The 18,443-nt window shown below is 39.1% G+C and overlaps 1 protein-coding gene across 3 annotated transcripts in view; it reads right to left on the reverse strand.

Annotated features, from left to right (window-relative positions):
• Nucleotides 1-18,443, reverse strand: part of DCTN1-p150 (dynactin subunit 1) — a 684,595-nt gene that overhangs the window by 459,029 nt on the left and 207,123 nt on the right. For all 3 annotated transcript variants that reach the window (XM_067155601.2, XM_067155604.2, XM_067155600.2), the window contains 3 exons: nucleotides 11,491-11,735; nucleotides 11,013-11,203; nucleotides 9,500-9,659 (listed from right to left, as the gene is read on the reverse strand). In XM_067155601.2, the coding sequence (XP_067011702.2) occupies nucleotides 9,500-9,659; nucleotides 11,013-11,203; nucleotides 11,491-11,735 (596 nt within the window). The remainder of the gene's footprint in view (nucleotides 1-9,499; nucleotides 9,660-11,012; nucleotides 11,204-11,490; nucleotides 11,736-18,443) is intronic.

Raw genomic sequence — 18,443 nt, forward strand, 5'->3', positions numbered from 1 at the left:
AGATGGTCTTGTGAAGAGTTTCTTGAAAGACGGGTATCGCAAATGCATTGGATGGAAGTCAGCATGATGCAGTATGGGATGGTGACCAGAATGGTGAACGCGACAATAGCTTGGAGACTGAAGGCAGTGACAAGAAATAGGATAAGAATGCCAGTTGTCTTGTTTCAATATCCTAATACAAACTTTACAGGTTTTTTTTTTTTTGAGAACACAATCTTTTGTACACAAAACTCCACATTTTGTAATCTCCTATCTCTTCCTTGTTATCTTCCCTTACCCAAATATTACTTACTCCTGTCAAAAAAGTACGAGTTATCTGTGAACAAATACGGTATATTTTCTCTGACATGGTTATTAATATCTGGAAGAAAGATAAATTACTGACACGCACAATTTCATTTCAGTGCACGAAGGTCGATATATCTCAAACTTAAAATATTTGCCTGATTCAGATTATGGTATATGAATAAATTTATTTTATTCACATTTTATTTATGATTAATTTGATTTTCACTCAATATTGATCATGATTAATTCATGACTCAGTTATACTTTCTCATTTTAGTCAATAAAATAAATATTTATGAATTTAAAAAATGTCTGGCAAGTGTTTTTTTATTTTTTTATTACTGATAATTTAACAAGCAACTGACTTGGATCATTAATAGTTTCGTTAACCCTAGAACTGCTGCAGGTATATGTGTTAAATTCTGCAGTTATTTTCCTCAATATACACCATAAAAATAAAATCATACCTATAATCATCTATTAATCCTAATAAATCCATATTATACACCAATAGCAAGCTGAAAGACTTATCTACATGAAGATGACAGAATAAAAAATATTGTCACGATTTCTAACTATTGTAAAATAAATTTATAATTTTTTTGGACAAAGGGAATTACTGAAATATTTTGCTCGAAGAAAATAATTTTTGATAGATAATTTATTCCTGAAACATGATATCGTGAAAAACACAACTATGTTCTTACATATTATGTCAATGTTCTTCACTTTTCATTTTGAATGTTAAGTAAAATAATTTTTTCTTGAAACGGATTTTGAATTTTTTCACGAATTTCGAACCTACATCTTATCTTAGTTTTCTTCGGCCAGTTTCTTCTTTTCCTGTATTTTAATCAAAGTCCATATAATAATCCACAAAAATATCAACAGTTCACACTTACCCCTTCAGTGGTTTCTTCAAATATTGACTTACTGCCAACAACAACCTGAACAGACATGATCATTCCGGTTATCAGAATTCTCCCATTACTTCCGAGGTACCTTGTACTTTGCTGCCACTTTCACTATTTTCAGGAATAATTTCCTCATAGGAATTAACACACTAATCACTGTCACCATCAGTACTGACACTAAGATCTTTGAAAATCAAGGGCTTGATTTCAGAATCGTCATCAAAGCAGGCTGCCATCTTGATTCTAAGAACATATGAAAGTACAGTAGAAGTCCATTATAGCGAGAATTTAAAACAGCAGCGAAAAACGTACTTGCTATAACGGGTTGTCGTTACATCCGATTTTTGTATAAAAGTCGGAAAACCCTTCATGCACTTTGAAATCGGTATGAAACGGCTATCAGTTTGTTCAGAACTTGCGTTTCCACAGATGATATCCACACTACGGCTTACTTGTTTGTTATTTTTCGTAATCCGATACTATGAGAAAGTGTATGTTTAACTTCATCTGAAAAAAAAATATAGTACCGTATTTCTCCGAATCCAATATGAACCCCACTTTTTCCTTCAAAAAATTTAAATCAGGCTCAAAAAGAAGTTTGTAAAATCATATGAATGCCTTGTTGTACAGTAGGCCTACGCATTTTTAGACCATTTTTAGACGCAGAACATTGACTTTCGTCATGCCGTATTTCTTTTTCTCTTTTGCGGCTGCACAATTATTCTTTATTTCCGTGGGTTTAAGGACCATTAACTCAACAGTGGCATCATAATACCGAAGAGAACTCGTTGAAAATTTTCCGGCAATACCTATTCCATGCGCCTCTATAATACAACGATCCATCAAGAAATTATTCTTGCTTCTATAAAACTGTTACTTTTACGCAGTGTCAGCTATAACCGGTTACCGCTACACGCACGTCTCGCTTGTCGGGTTCGGCCAAATTCAGCGGCTAGCGATGTATTGGCCTAATCGCGAACGTTGAAAGTCAACGAACAAGTTTATTGCGCCACGGTATGGGCATTCCGCCCTTGCGTTTTTCGTGCACATACCTCACAATTTCATCTTCGGCTTCTTTAAAGCGTCCTTGTTGTGGACCACTGAATGCATTTTTTTGTACAGTACGCATTTTTTTAGCTCTTTGTCTTCACGCTAATGCCAAATATTGGCTTTAGTTAGGCCTATGCCATATTTTCTTGCGGCTGCACAATTATTCTACATTTCCGAGTGTTTAATAAACATTAACTTAAAATTAGCATCAAAATATCAACTAGAACCCATTGAAAATTTGCCGGCAATACCTTTTCCACGTATCTTTACAATACGACTATCCATCACAAAAATATTCCTGCTGTCTATAAACCTCAATTTTACTAAATGTCAAGTACAACAGATGCGACTCTGCCACTGAGTAGCCATGGCTTTTCTAAGACTTCGAAGGGTCGCATGTTTTGATTCCATTCTGCAGATTTGAGAAACACACAGGCACTGTACGACAGTTGTCGCGGCTAGCGATGTGTAGTGAAGATGCGGTCGTTTATTGTCAACGAGTTCTGTGCGCGTGTGAAAAGAAGCGTTAATACTTTCAATTCGGAACAATGAAATTTTTATCTTTAAATGTGAAAAGAAGCAGCGTGGTTACCGCGGTAGTTGCCAGTGGGATCCATGTTAGGCCGCGAATGCAACAACCCTTGGATTCTGAGGAAAAAAAGTCTTGGATTCAGACAAATACGGCATCACTCCAGAGATTTCTGTGGCAAACACCTCAGCTTTCTTCAGAGTCACCTAACCTAACCGTATATGTAGCCTATCATGAAAACATATTTGAAACGCATGTTGAAACCGAGGTTTCGTATTAGTCTCCTCTCCATCTACACTTTGGGATAGCCCGTTATGGCATAGAAATCAGTGTCATTATTTTCCTACAGCTTAAACTGTGTTCTCACAATTATTTGATGTTTTATTCTGCCAGCACGTGTAAGCTCTGATTGTTGCTGCCACCTCTCAGGAGTGTGAGCACTATGCTGCATTCCGGCCTTGGCCTTGCTCCGGCCAATCAGCGCTTTGTCTCGGCCATTTTGGAATAGACTCTGTCTCCAGTGAGCAAGGGAAGTGAAGCCTTGCATTCGCTGTGGTCCCATCATGGAGAGAAGACGTTGGTGTATCTGTTTCCAAGTTATGTATCGGAGTAGTGGCATGGACTTCGGATAATAGTTTTAAATGATGTAGGGTTGTGCTACACACCCTCAGTAGATTCTTCTTTTTCATCCTTGTAGTGTATGATTTGTTATTTACCTGCAAATGTGATCTTCGTCTGGTAAGCTAAACATGGCTTGGCCGTGTTAAATCTTTCTACTGTTGGAGCAACCAAACTCTAAGTCAACTTTCTTATTTACATTGTTATTTTCATCGGCGGTGAACTGCTTCTGTGATTTCTTCAAAGATACCCATTAATCACCAAAATAAGTTATGTGCGCCGTAAAATTATGAGGACCATTGTTAGGTAAATTTGAAGAACATTTCCAAACAAACAAAAATGGGTTGAAAATGTATTAGTTTGGTTTATTTATGCACCTAGTGTGTAATTTTTCACGATATGGAATTTAAATGTTACTAGGCGAAATTTTAAAGAAAAGAAAGAAATGGGAATTTTTATTATTATCATTTTTATTATTATTATTATTATTATTATTATTATTATTATTATTATTATTATTATTATCACCAGGTAATGAAGTTACTGCTGTTTTGAAATAATCTTTGGTTTAAAAGTGGGGTAATACATGGGAGTTCCAGTAAGGATTATTTGTGCGATGCCTGTTCTAAATTCTTTCTTATGCGTTTAATTTATTTGGTATTTTTCTCTTTTGGTTTTTGCGTGCTCTGGGGCTGGTTTGGTGCTTTCTTTCCTCCATTTTTCCTACCATTGTTGGTGCACTAACGGGATTGGTTCTCCCCTGGTTTAACAATCAATTATGGTTGCCTTGGTGATACAATTTTTTTTTTTTGAAAGAAGTGATGGTTGTGATGATTTTAATATTGGGAGACTGCCCTGTCGTAAGATTGTTCTGTAATTTTATAGAAACCGTGTTGGGTGTGATTGTTTTTTGGGCCCTCATTTACGCTCATTCGCTTTCCTTTCGGGTTTGTTGTGGTGGTTTTCTTTTCCCTTGGAGGATTTTAACTAGAAGCACTTGATATCCTGTGCTGGACCTGCCACTGTATTTTCGTTACCCTATTAAAGATGTAAATTGGAAAGAGAGTATCCTTCTCTCAAGTGTGTATCTGAGAAGTTGCGAACGTTGGTATATTCTATTCCTTACCAAGTGTCATTTACCTAAATCATGAATTATTTCCTCCGTTGAGAAAAGATTTTTAAGTTTGTTGCGAAGGTAGCCTAAAGATATGACTAACATTTTATTTCCTTTAATTCATTTCTTGCTGACCGGCGGTTCTAATCTAATTTCGTTTATTTAAGGTTTTCTGTTCAACTTGTAAGGTACCATTTTATTTCCTTTAATTCATTTCTTGCCAACTGGCAGTTTTTAAAGATTATTCCCTTAATTTACCTTTGGTGTTCAACTTGAATTTAATTGGAGTTTTCCTGTGGATTTAGTGAGGTCAGGTTACTTTAATTTAATCTAATTTGATGTTGTCTTAAAGACCTCTTTATTCTGGTTCTATTTCAAACTGATTTTATTTAGCTCAAGTACCTATATTTGGTCTTGGTAATACAAACTGCGAGGATGACCTATAATTTGTTCTGTTAATTTCTTTTTGAGTTTTATGAATTATATTTTTCTTTAAAAAGGAATGATTTGTCTTCTTTTCTGCTCTATAATTATTTGACACACTGAGCAGTTTGGTAGCTTGATCCACCGGTTTGTTTCTGTTTTCTACCACCTGGAGGTAATTTTTTTCCTGTTTCTGTATTTTCAATTTTGTTTCTGGGTGTGTAGTGAATTGTGACGTTTCCTGTTTTGTTTCTTTTGCACTGGACCTTTCCTTGGGTGGTGCTGTTTACTGCCGATCAGCTACTGTAGGTTGGTATGGGTTACCTAGTTGGTGGGGCAATGTAAATAGCCGTAACTAGACGCGAGAAGATATTAAATATCCCCTGAAATCATGTTGTACTCTGCCATATCTTGAGGTGTATCACATTCTTACTTAATTTCTGTATATAACATTAAAATTAAGATATCGTTTACTTCAGTCTTTATTTTTAACGAGTTAACAACGGCTATCGGCCACGTTATTTACGCATTTATTACGAAAACGTGTTATCCTCTTTCATTTCAAATTTTCTTTAGAGAACAGCAGTCGATGGGTATTACTAATCAACTCCCAACATCGCCTTTGAATGTCAACATGAGAGCTCGCAAATGCACAAAGTGAGAAAAATATACCGTACCAAAGATGATCGATCGCATTTTGTTGCAAACGTTTCAGTTCTCTTATTCAAACAGCGTCACGTATCCTAACTTAACCGTACTAACGTATGATGAAAACACACTTAACCCAATCGCATCATTTGACAACCCTAGCTCGTCATAGTTATTCGTGGCATATGAATCAAATGACGAGCTCTGCTCGCGGCGACGCACAGCTGTACATCAATCCATGTAGTTCAGTCACTAACCCACAGTTGCCACTTGTGTGCATTCTGAGCTGAAGTTTACACATGTGGCCTTAATTTTTTCCCCTTTCACCAGGTTCTCACACACTTCCGGAACAAGAGATGAGAGAATCTTTTTTCATATTATTTTGCTCTTGTCAGTTGCCATCATGGCACCAAGCAGATGTGCTGGTGTTGATGAAGAAGGAATACGGAAGCTAATAGATAGTGTTTTAGAGAGTGATATTGAAGGCAGTGATGTTTGTGATGACGAAATAGACCCTGAAGTCCTTAGTTCGAGTACTAGCGATGCGTATAATAGTTCTGATGACACGGAAAGTAATGCAAATAACGACGGTGTGCCGAGTCTTTCGAAACGAGCTCGTACCTCGGAACAGACTAACTTGACTGACTGGAACTGGACAAAAAGTGACAATAAACCTGTTGTACATAAGTTTAGTGAATACAGTGGGGTCAGTGAAAACTTATTGAAAAAGTTTGATATGCAGCCACTATCTGAACTCTCAGTTTATTGTGAATACATAAACCCTTTGTTTGACAAAATATCTGTCAAGACAAATTCATGTGCAACAAAACAGTTGAGCAATCCTGACAGAAAAAAGTTGAAAGACGATGACAAATGGTTTGAGACTACACCCGACGAAATTAGGGCATATTTTGCGTTAGTTATACTAATGTCACAAGTGCGAAAGTCAAGAATACAGTTATACTGGAGTAAAAACAGGTGTATAAACACTCCTATTTTTCGTGAAACCATGAGCAGGGGAAGATTTTTTATAATTTCACAGTTTTTACATTTTGTTGACGATGAACAAGTGGATAGTAGTGACAAACTAAGAAAGATTAGGCCTATAATACAACATTTCTGCTCCAAATTTTCAGAATTATATTTACCTTCACAAGACATTGCTCCAGATGAAAGAGTAATGAAATTCAGAGGCCGCCTTTCGTATGTCCAGTGTAATAGGTCTAAACGTTCTAGGTTTGGAATAAAAATTTACAAAACTTGTGAATCAAGTTCTGGCTACTGTCCGTCTTTCAAAATTTATGTAGGTGATGATGTAACGGATCCAAGTCTGCCAGCAAGTATAAACGTTGTGCTCAACATGTGTGAACCCATGTTAGGCCGAGGACATACACTGTTTTTAGATAACTGGTATTCTTCACTAGATTTATTCAAAAGGCTACATGACAAACAGATGAATGCAATTGGAACTGTTATACAGAACCGAAAAGACATGCCTCGCAACATCAGTAAGACGAAACTAAAACGTGGAGAGTATGAGACATGGGCTGCCAACAGTATGTTGTGTGTGAAGTGGAAAGAGAACACGGATGTTTGCTTTCTCACCACTAAACACAAATCAGCTGACATGACAGGGACAGGCAAACTCAGACGAAAGAGAGGACAAACCCCTAGGGAAGAAGTGATAAAGCCCAAGTGTGGCCTTGAATACCAGAAGGGAATGGGTGGTGTTGACCTTCAGGATCTGGTTACAGCTCTGTTCCCCGTCATGCGACGCACAGTGAAAGGGTATAGGAAAATATTCTTTTACCTCCTAGATATGTGTATTTTTCAATTCCTTCACTGTGTATCACAAGATCGCTGCTAACAGAAAGAAGAGCTACACGGACTTCAGAACTAGCATTGCACAGCAGCTACTAGAGACTGTTCAGTTGCCGGAGTACTCGGTCCGAGGTCGACCTTCAGCGAGCACCACTCCCACCAGATTACAAGCTAAATCATGGGCCCACTTTCGCATGCGTATTCCCCCTACAGAGAAGAAATCAAAAGTCACAAGAAGGTGTGTTGTGTGCTACAGCCGGGGTAAAAGAAGTGAAAGTTGCTGGCATTGCAAAAAGTGTGGCGTAGCTCTTCATTTAGAAGAATGTTTTGAGATGTACCACACCCAGCAGACGTACTAAAATGGCGGCATTGGTAAGTTTATTACTTCGTTATCATGCATGCAAATTTTCAGAAAACCGAGCTCAATAGCTGCAGTCGCTTAAGTGCGACCAGTGTCCAGTATTCGGGAGATAGTAGGTTCGAACCCCATTGTCGGCAGCCCTGAAAATGGTTTTCCGTGGTTTCCCATTTTCACACCAGGCAAATGCTGGGGCTGTACCTTAATTAAGGCCACGGCCGCTTCCTTCCCACTCCTAGCCCTTCCCTGTCCCATCGTCGCCATAAGACCTATCTGTGTCGGTGAGACGTAAAACAACTAGCAAAAAAAAAAAAAAAAAATTTCAGAAAGGAATATTTAGTGGTTGGTTTTGTATGATTTTCTAAATAATAGTGTGATGACAACGGCCATAGAGTGGTATTTAAATGTGATTTCTTGGTGCACTCCTATGGTATTTAAATGTGAGGCGAATGGGTTAAAGCGCCAGTAGAAAAATTATACCTTTCTCGCTATAAATTTTCATAATAGCCTTTCTGTAATTTAACCAGACGCGACAAAATATAAACTAACCTCTGAAATCAATTAAGCGCTCTGCCATATCTCGACGTGTATCCCATTCTTACTTAATTGCTGTAGGTCGCCTCAAAATTAAGCGGTCGTTTAGTCAGCCTTAATTTTTAACGAGTTAACAACCGTTATCGGACATGTTATTTACGCATTTATTATGAAAATATGTTCTCTTTCATTTCGAATTTTCTTTACGGAACAGCTGTCGATGGATATTACTAATCGACTCCGACATCGCCTTTGAATGTCGACGAGAGAAATCGCTAGTGCACATAGCGAGGAAACGATGCCGAAGGTAATCGATCACATGCAGTATCATCACTGGGCTGCATAAATACTGGTCACGGAAAAAATCGTGCGCGCTTTATCGCTCGTAATAACGGATACGCCAGTGATAGGTTGCTCGCTGTAACCGAAGGATGATGCACAGTTTAATATAGAAATTTTGAAGGGGCAGAAAAAAGTCGTCGCTATAACGAGTTCTCATTATATGCCGTACTCGCTATAGCGGACTTCTACTGTACTTTCACTTCTACAGCTAAATAAACTTCTCCAGATCGTTGCTTGTTTTTCAAAGACTTTCAAAAGTGAAGATAAAAGTATCAGTATTCAGCTGGTGCCATCTAGTGTTCAGTTATAAATCTACGGGAGAAGAACGACACTGTCTCTCAGAAAGACCATCGCACTTGACGAAACAGTGCACCGTCTTCCAGAAAGACTGTCTGCAGTTCTAGGGTTAACTTTGACAACATCATACATAGATTGCAATAGGCTATGAGGCCATCTGGTCTGATATTACAACTACCCTGAGATTCTTTTTAGTCCTATGCGCTGTATGAACCCGAGCATCGGAACGTACTGATTTGAGATGACCAATCCCAAACAAAAGTAGTACAGTGTGATTAGATAAAAGTTACTTCCCCATATTGTCCCTTGGATAAACAGTTAAATTAAAAACATGACAGTCTACCACAATGCGCTTTTCCGACAGTATAAATGAACTCGAAAACTATTGTCATAAGAAATTGAATTAAACAGCTCATTAGAAACGGTAACCTTGACCAAGATGTGCGAGGATCCTGTGATCGTCGATATCAACATCATCCTGTACAGAAAGCCCTTGCCGCCTCGGAATGCAAGAACAATATGGAGGACATTCTCGTGGCCGACCAAATATTTAAAATGATTACCTGTTCCTGCAGGTCAGCTATCTGGTGCTCCATGCTTTCCACAAGGGAGCTCAACTTCTCCTTGGTTCGAGTCAACTCCAGCACCTCTGACTTCTTCTGGTCAAGATCCTTCTGCAACTTCTGGAACTCGTGCTTCTCGTGTGCAGAAAGGTCACGCATCCTAAATAGACAAAAGTGAACACCGTCATATTACAAGAAAAATTACATAATCAAAATCGACCTATTAGGTCGTGTTACGTACATTTAGTAAGTGATGAAGAGATGTTAAGTACAAAACAAAAATGGCCAACCGGACACCAGCGAGATACGAACCCACAACCGATGTGAAATCCGTTTGGTAAGACAGAACGGTTTAGAAATTAAACTGGATTAAGACAGGGGAGCATTTGTTTCTAATAGTTATGGATGAAATTGTAAAGGAGACAAAGGAAACTTATAAGAATATTATGGTACAGCAATAGAGCACAGGAACAACTTGATGCACTGAACAAGAAAACTGAAAAGTATGCTATGTGCAGAGAAAATCAAGGCCATGGTGATATCAAGAGGAGAAAGACATTGTGAAAATTGGGGGTCAAAGCCTTGATATTGTGGACAGTTTTTAATACCTAGGGAGTGAACTAATGCAGAATACAAGGCTGGACATGCAGATTAGCAAGAGGGTGCGTTGTACCAGAGTGTAAGAAACCTCGTCTGGAATAAGGAAATAATGTACAAAATGTATGACCTGGACACTGACAAGTAGGGAGGAGAGGAGAATTCAAGCCAGTGAAGTATGGTAGGAAAGACGAGGAAACATGATGATGATGATGATGCTTGTTGTTTTAAGGGGCCTAACATCGAAGGTCATCGGCCCAAGACAAGGAAAGAGAGATCAAGAAACAAAGATGTGAGAAAGGTTGCAATAGAAAACCTAAATGATAGGAGTAAACTAAGATGGTTTGGTCATGTAAAGAGGATGGAGGAGAAAAGAATTCCAAAAAAGATGATGCAGATCCAGGTAAAGAGAGCAAGAGGACTGTGAGAAGAGACCTGGGCTGGGAGGAAATGCTGGAAGGAGAGAGGAAGGAGCCCCGACCCAGCAGGAAATGAGGAAACATCTCTTCAATATGTACTGAACACAAGCTACTGTGCTGACAGTTTAGAGTAGAATGCAGCTGGTTTCTGATATTAGTTTTTCATCTCAATGAGGAGCTACACATCACTGATGCCAGAGAGGACAAGAAAACACAGCACTGTGCCATATATGTTCAGAGAGGAAAGTAAAAGGTAGAAGAAGTGACATGGAACCCATTGAAAGGATCTACGACAAGATCCCAACAAATGTTTCAGAAAGCACAGCTACCATATGACGAGTGTTGCTGAATGACTGACAATATAAAATTGTGTACACATTTACTTTCAGTTAATCGACTAAAATTAATATCTCCATATTTTTTCCCACTTTGCCTGCCGGGGATGTGAGAGGATATATAACTGGACTCCACTAGGACTTGGGAACAAAAGAGCACACCTGACAAGCGTCTCGCGCAGTCGAATGTTCTGCTGCTCAAGCTGCTTCACCTCGTAGTTGGAGGTGACACCCTCTCCACCACCTCCACCACCACTCCGTTCCTGAACTTCTGCTTTCAGGATTTCCAGATCCAAAGTCACCTCTTCCAGTTTCTCACGGACTTGCTCCAGTTCCAACTGCAGTGTCTCTGCCTGCAATTACAGAGATTAGCAGAAAATCAAGATTGTTCAGAAATATAGAAACACACAGAACTGCAGTGCATGTGACTGACCTTGAGTAGTGGTTCAGTTCTTAACTGTCAGACAGCTCAATGTCAAAAGAGGTACTTTCTATTAAGAGGAATCAAGCAGTGAAAGACATGCAAAAGACCTGGTGGTCAAGAGTCTTAGGACTACACAAAAAGAAAATTTGGGAGTGCTTAATTGAAAATGCAGATATGGCCAGGTTAGAAGAATTTTAGGTAATATACAATAATTACCTTCTCCTCTGCCATCTCCTTGTCCAGCGTAGCCATCTCCACAGTCTCAGCGAGGTCAGCCATTTCCTCGGCGTGTAGATTGCGAGCCTCTATGGCCTCCCGTGCCTCCTGCTTTGCTCGCTGGAGTTCGCGCTGCAGAGAAGCCTGGGACTCCATGATCCGAGCTTTGAACTCAAGCAGCTTCTCGAGCTCCATCCGCAACTTGTCTAGATCCTTGAGCTTCTCCTTGTCCTGCTGACGCTTCACTGTAACATCAGACAATAGTAATAAAACATTGCAACAAGGACCCCCATAAACACACACATGCCTCTGTGTGTACAGCCGTTAAGTCTACCATCAACTTTCTGACATTCTGGCAGTGCTTCAATTCAGCTGCATACTTTGCAACGCACGCACTCTCGCAGTCTTGCACCAGAAAATGTAAATGCGGTAACCTTCGAAGATGAAACAGCAATCTTTGCTTGCCTGTCTCCTTCATGCAAAGTGCAACATTAAGTTAACATCTTCCATACAGACTAGCAAATTCATTTCTATCTGTATAACTTTTTCAACCATCTTTTTCAACTTTTTTTTTCTTTCAAAATTTTCAACTTTTTCAACCATCTTGCAGAAAACAACTGAGCACATTTTCAACTACCTTGACAAATTACACAAGACAGCAGCAACGTCCATCTCTCACTTCCCTCAGTTCGGCCTCACCATGTCTCAAATGCAAGCTTACAGCTAATGCCATGTTGACATGAGTGTCAAAAGGGCCTGTCACCTTCTACGAGGATTAGGGCAAAAGTCATGGCAACTATTATTTTTCTTATAGATATGTGAACAGATCACAAATGTATATGTGTCGTGTGGAAGTTCTGCAGGCATAGTGTGTATGCAGAACAACAGATGGTTCTGTGATAGCTGGTAGTAGCGCAGCAAGGGCTGTGAAATCAGTCAGTTGGTGAGTGTCGTGTGAGATGGGAGTAACCCGTGTTGAGCAGCGCGCTTGCATCAAAATAGTCGTTCTCCGAGGGAGGAATGTGATGGAATCTCACTGAATTAGTGGAAGCCCTTGGGAATAATGCCCTACCATACTGTACAGTAGTATGGTGGATAGGAAAGTTTCAGCAAGGACGTGTGTCAACCAGTGATGAGCAACGTTCGGGACGACCTGTCAGTGTGCGGACCGACGTGGCACGTGCCGTCATCGAGCAGCTCCTGGATGAAGACAGACGATGGACGCTACTGGAGTTACGAGAGGGCAAGTGGTATCGAGAAATGCACCGTCTACAGGATATTGCGTTATGAGCTGAAACTGTGCAAAATCCCATCGTGGTGGGTACCGCATGCACTGACGGAAGTTCAAAGGTGGGTGCGCTACGCAATATGCTCCGACCACCTTGCACGCTGGCAACAGGACGGCGATCAATTCTTGTCATGAATAACCGCTATCGATGAATTTTGGGCCAGGGCATACGAACCATAACTGAAACGTCAGTCCGCAGAGTGGTGACATGCTGGATCACCAAGGAGGCAGAAGGTCCGGCAGAATCCTTCCTCAGTCAAATTGATGGTGATTGTCGCGTATGACGTCAGGGGTGTCATTGTTTGCCACTTTGTTCCACATGGCAGAACAGTGACCGCACAGTACTACAGGGACTTCCTGGTGCGACAGGTACGACGTGGCATTCGGGAGAAACGTCCGGATCTTGTGGACAGTGCAACAATCCTGCACGACAATGTAAAACCACATAAAGCAGAGTGTGTAGGGGAACTACTGCGACATTGGGGATGGGAAGAATTTGAGCACCCACCGTACTCTCCCGACATTTTGCTCTGCGACTTTGATCTCATTCGAAAGATTAAGGAACCACTATGAGGTAGGCGGTTTTCAACACGAGAGGACATTGTTAATGCTGTACGACAACAGGTGACCCGATTCACTCATGGTGCACCAAATGCTGAGGCAGATGGTACTCAGCGCCTCCCACATCGTTGGCAGCGTGTAGTGTCAGTAGCAGGGGACTAATTTGAGGGTCTTTAGGCCCAGGTTTGTCATGTCAACTTTATGTGTACTGTGTTGTCATTCTTTTGCACGGAGAAGGCCATATTGCCCTGTATACTACCGTAATAAATTAGTGTGTTACGATACTTCAGGCTATTCATTGTCCACACATGTAGTTAACACCTTGTCCTTTTGTATATATTGTACCCACCCCTACCCAGAAAAGGCTCCAGCATGAGATCTACAGGGCGTTAACGGGTAGAAAATATAATAAAATAGGCGCTTATCTAACATTACCTTAATGGCATACAGGGTAGGAGAAACGGGGCATACTTAACTACAATGAGAACACATTCAAATTAAAGTTTAAATTAATACAAGCGGTTTATTAGACCTTGATGATGATGGGAATGATGCATCTATATTCATAAATGAATTACATTAATTGTTAACAATTGTTGTGGTTTATTATCGACTTGTAGTCGTGTGTGATGGATCCAAGTATTGTTTATCGCAAAGTGATTTGCCGTGACGTGATACGAACTGAAACATTTTCCATAAACACTGAGGCTATATGACATTATTAACAAATGAAATTAACATTCATGCAACAAGTCTGAGTGATCCCTATACTAAAAACACAAAATTATTTCCCAACGAAATACCATTAAAGAAACTATACAAATGTGGAACAAACACCCAGGTTTGAACCGACCCTCAGTTGAATGCAAATTCACCGCGCCAATGGATTAGACCCATCGCCGATGCTAATTATAGTCACAACATGTTACATAAACAACGTAGAGAATCACATATTATACTCACTGAACACGTGAGGCACCCCATTCTTCATTTCAGCATTGTGGAATACCAATGCCGGCGTAAGGAACTGAACTGACAACCCCTTGGGATGAAAGTGGGACACTGAAATCCCTAGCTAAATTATACTCAAATGAGTACCAACAGTAATCTAATAAATACTAATACCAATCATCATGTCGTTTATTAGCGAATACTTCATTCTGGCATATTGAATATTTCCCATTATTAGTCGATCCATACAGGGCTTCCTTTCTTAGCTTAGGTCCCCTTTCTACCGAGGCAGACACACACACACAAAAAAACACGTCTGTTAGCAAGGTCAGACGTATCCACCCCCTACCACGGCGGTCAATAGCCTTGGCTTTCACAGGCATAACAAGCCCTTTCTTTAACAAAATCACCTCATCCCGAGGTACATTCACAATAAACTGAGGTCTATTCCTCATTAAGCAAATTGCATCGGCTTCTAATAAATCACCTCGATTCAACACATATTTTTTCATGACCCAATCATGACTTCACAACACGACACCGTTTTTTATGATACCAATATTCGTACGATTACTGTCATAACAATTTTTATTATTATTATTATTATTATTATTATTATTATTATTATTATTATTATTGCTGGATTCATCATTACACTGTCTTCTTACGTGATTTACCTGGTAATTAAATCATACTGAGTCGTGATACCAAAACTTCCTCGTAATTACGATGTAATTAAATAACCCAACGGGAATTAATTCATAATCCGCGGTTCAGTATCGGATTCCGGGTACCTCTCAGCCACGCTAACTTTGATACTGCTCGACACTGTAGTGCTGTAGTAATAATAATAATAATAATAATAATAATAATAATAATAATAATAATAATAATAATAATAATAATAATAATAATACGATTCATGCTGAAAATAATTAAAATAATATATTAATTTACTCTATTGAAATTTACTCGTGCTGAAAGTTTGTGACACGTCACAGTTTCTTTTAAAGTTTAATCCCTGGCGTCATGTACACCAAATCTATGCAATCTTCATATGAATTACACTAAGTTTAAAAACACTTAAACAATGGATCAGTTGGGAGCTTAACTAAACATAACTCCGCCCTCTGTAAGCTGAGAGTCCCGAATGACCCGCTTCCCTCTCGGCAGTGCTTTTTACAAGGAGGCAATTTCCCCTTCTCTAAATCTGCATACGGCCCACTAAAGGTCAAATAGTACGACTATCAGGTGACCAGTATTCACCTGATGTGATTGAGACACATCCGTACGATTATTCTTCGTAGGATCTCCTGTAATTAATTAAAGTCTGTCCGGCTTCCCCTTCCACGCGAGGGTGAACTCCCGTGTCAAGGAGGCGTGATGAGACTAAACAGATGGCTCCCGGTACTTTTCCACACAGAAACAACACAGTATTCTTTATTCATCTGAAAGTTATCAAGTAAGAGGATATTAGACACTAAATAAATGTCCCAGTGACAGTTATCTCTTTTAAATCGGGAGACGACTCCAGAATTCAGATTTCATTAATTTTTACATCGTAGATAGTTAAGTTAGCTAGTCTGAATTCAAGATGGTTTCCATATTTTGTTTCGAAAGAGTTTGCTTCCCCTCATTCTCCTAGTCGTGGGGAAGGGATGTCTTCTCTCGAGTTACGTCATGGTGAATCCCCGATTGTAGCCTCGCCTGAGTCTAGGTGGGCTTGGCTTCTGCCGCAGGTTCCAGCTACACAAAGGAAGATTTTGCGCAATAGCTCGCAAGTAATGAAATCCCATAGAATAAATTTAAAAGGCTCATTTTACCTGTCTAAATGATATGGATATTAATTAGTTTTGGTTTTATTCCCTCAAAGATCATTGCGTCTGTAATTTCAAAGACCAGTATTAACCAGAGGTCCTTGGGTCATGCCCCTGTCGGGTGCAGTATATGTCACATTTTCCAACCGGACTGGTCTCTTCAAGAAGAAAAATAGTTGCCATGACTTTTGCCCCAACCCTTGTGTAAGTTGGAAGTACAAACAGTGCCCTCCATAATATTCATAAAATGACAAAGCCATACTTAAAAACAGTACTTATGATTAACAATACAACTAAGTAGTAAAAATACAGTCCTTACCAGCACAAATCACATTTCTTCATTGGATCCAGTTCTTGGAAATTAAATTCTATCAGTAACAAATTATTTCTTTCAATGAAATGAAATGGCGTATGGCTTTTAGTGCCGGGAGTGTCCGATGACAAGTTCGGCTCGCCAGGTGCAGGTCTCTTGATGTGACTCCCGTAGGCGACCTGCGCGTCGTGATGAGGATGAAATGATGACGGACACGACACATACACCCAGCCCCTGTGCCAGCGAAATTAACCAATGATGGTTAAAATTCCTGACCCTGCCGGGAATCGAACCTGGGACCCCTGTGACCTGCTAACCATTTAACCGTGGAGCCGGCTATTTCTTTCAATTAGGTTTCAAGATACCCAAGGACTGAGTCAGCTGTTCATGCTTCATTGTGTGTTGCATTCAGCTGAGTGTCCTACGTTTGTAAGCAGAATGTTATAAAAATGTTATGATGGAATTTTAAATAGGATTCTTTCAGTGATTGATTCATTTAACAAGTTTGGCCATTTTTTTTTTCTGGGCAAGACCTATTCCCATATTTTACTGTATGATTAGTTCTAATCCATAATTACCTTCAAAAATTATTTCCATGCCTTTCACTTCCATTATTATTATTATTATTATTATTATTATTATTATTATTATTATTATTATTATTATTATTATTATTATTGTGCTGTATTTCTGGTCACATTATGAGGACACCAGAAACTAGGTTACTAAGAAAAATTACCAAGAGGAGCTCTGGAATATGGACCAACAAATAGGATGGATTAAGAAAATTGGAGAGAATATGGAAGGACTACAGATAACTGTGGAAGATTTGAAGAAAAAAGAAAAAATAAAGAAACTGAAATACTTACTAATAAAATTTAAACCAAAAATAGACTAGGAACATACAACGAAGAGGGTATTTAGAGATGAGGAACGACAAAAAGGATCAGAATGAATGTAAAGCTACTGGGGCAATTCAGAAAGAAAACCTACCAAAGAAGAAGATGATCGACTGAAGTGGTCCAATGAGGCCATAAAAGAAGAAGAAGAAGAAGAAGAAGAAGAAGAAGAAGAAGAAGAAGAAGAAGAAGAAGAAGAAGAAGAAGAAGAAGAAGAAGAATGTGCTCTACAAATGCAGAATATTTATTGTACTGAATGTTCTGATTATCACCAAGTTAATATCCAGCCAGTCCTTCCTTGTAAATTATTAAATAAAAAATATATTTATAACAACTTGATGCAAGTGTAATGGACTAGTATAACTAGGAAACATTTCTCTAACCCATGGGTAAATAATGGAAATATCAAGCTCGAATTCTTCTTCTTCTTCTTTTTGTTTCAGCCATCTATGGGCTGAGGTAACGCAACTTCCATTGCTTTTTCAAGTTCTTCCTCTTTCGCCAGTATTCCTTCATTACAAGTTATAAATCTCATTTTACAACCGTACTGGATTTCAGAGTAATAAATTATTATATTTAAAAAAACCACCTTTCCAATACACAAAATCCTTATATTTAGGATGAAACCATTTAATTACAAATTGGACAACACACGCAGCAGTAAGTCAGTTACCATCAAACCTCAGTAAACAACCAAGGGACCAATTCACACACGGGTAAGTGTTTTCCGTTATCTCCTTACAGCGCTACAGACTTTAAATTTCCAATAGCTGACACACATATTATTCCCCCTTTTTCTTCTTTTACAGGATACACCCGATTTAAATTTCACCTATTACATCAGTAGTTCTCCGTTAGGAGGCCTATGTCAACACATTACTGCACAAAATAATGTCTGAAACACAACGCGAGGTATCCCATAAAAGCTAATTTACGCCGATCTAGACGACGTTTTATCATCAGTGAACTTCGTTTTTCAACCATCATATGTGATTTCAGCATTCCTCATCATGATTATTCTTAAAAAACAGCATCATAGTTTATAATAAGAGCTCACCCTGATATGAAAAACTGTTTTTATCATAAACGGTCTAATGCAATCGAGCGTAGATATAATGGACAAC

The sequence above is a fragment of the Anabrus simplex genome, chromosome 11 (assembly GCF_040414725.1).
Source record: "Anabrus simplex isolate iqAnaSimp1 chromosome 11, ASM4041472v1, whole genome shotgun sequence".
Lineage (NCBI taxonomy): Eukaryota > Metazoa > Arthropoda > Insecta > Orthoptera > Tettigoniidae > Anabrus > Anabrus simplex.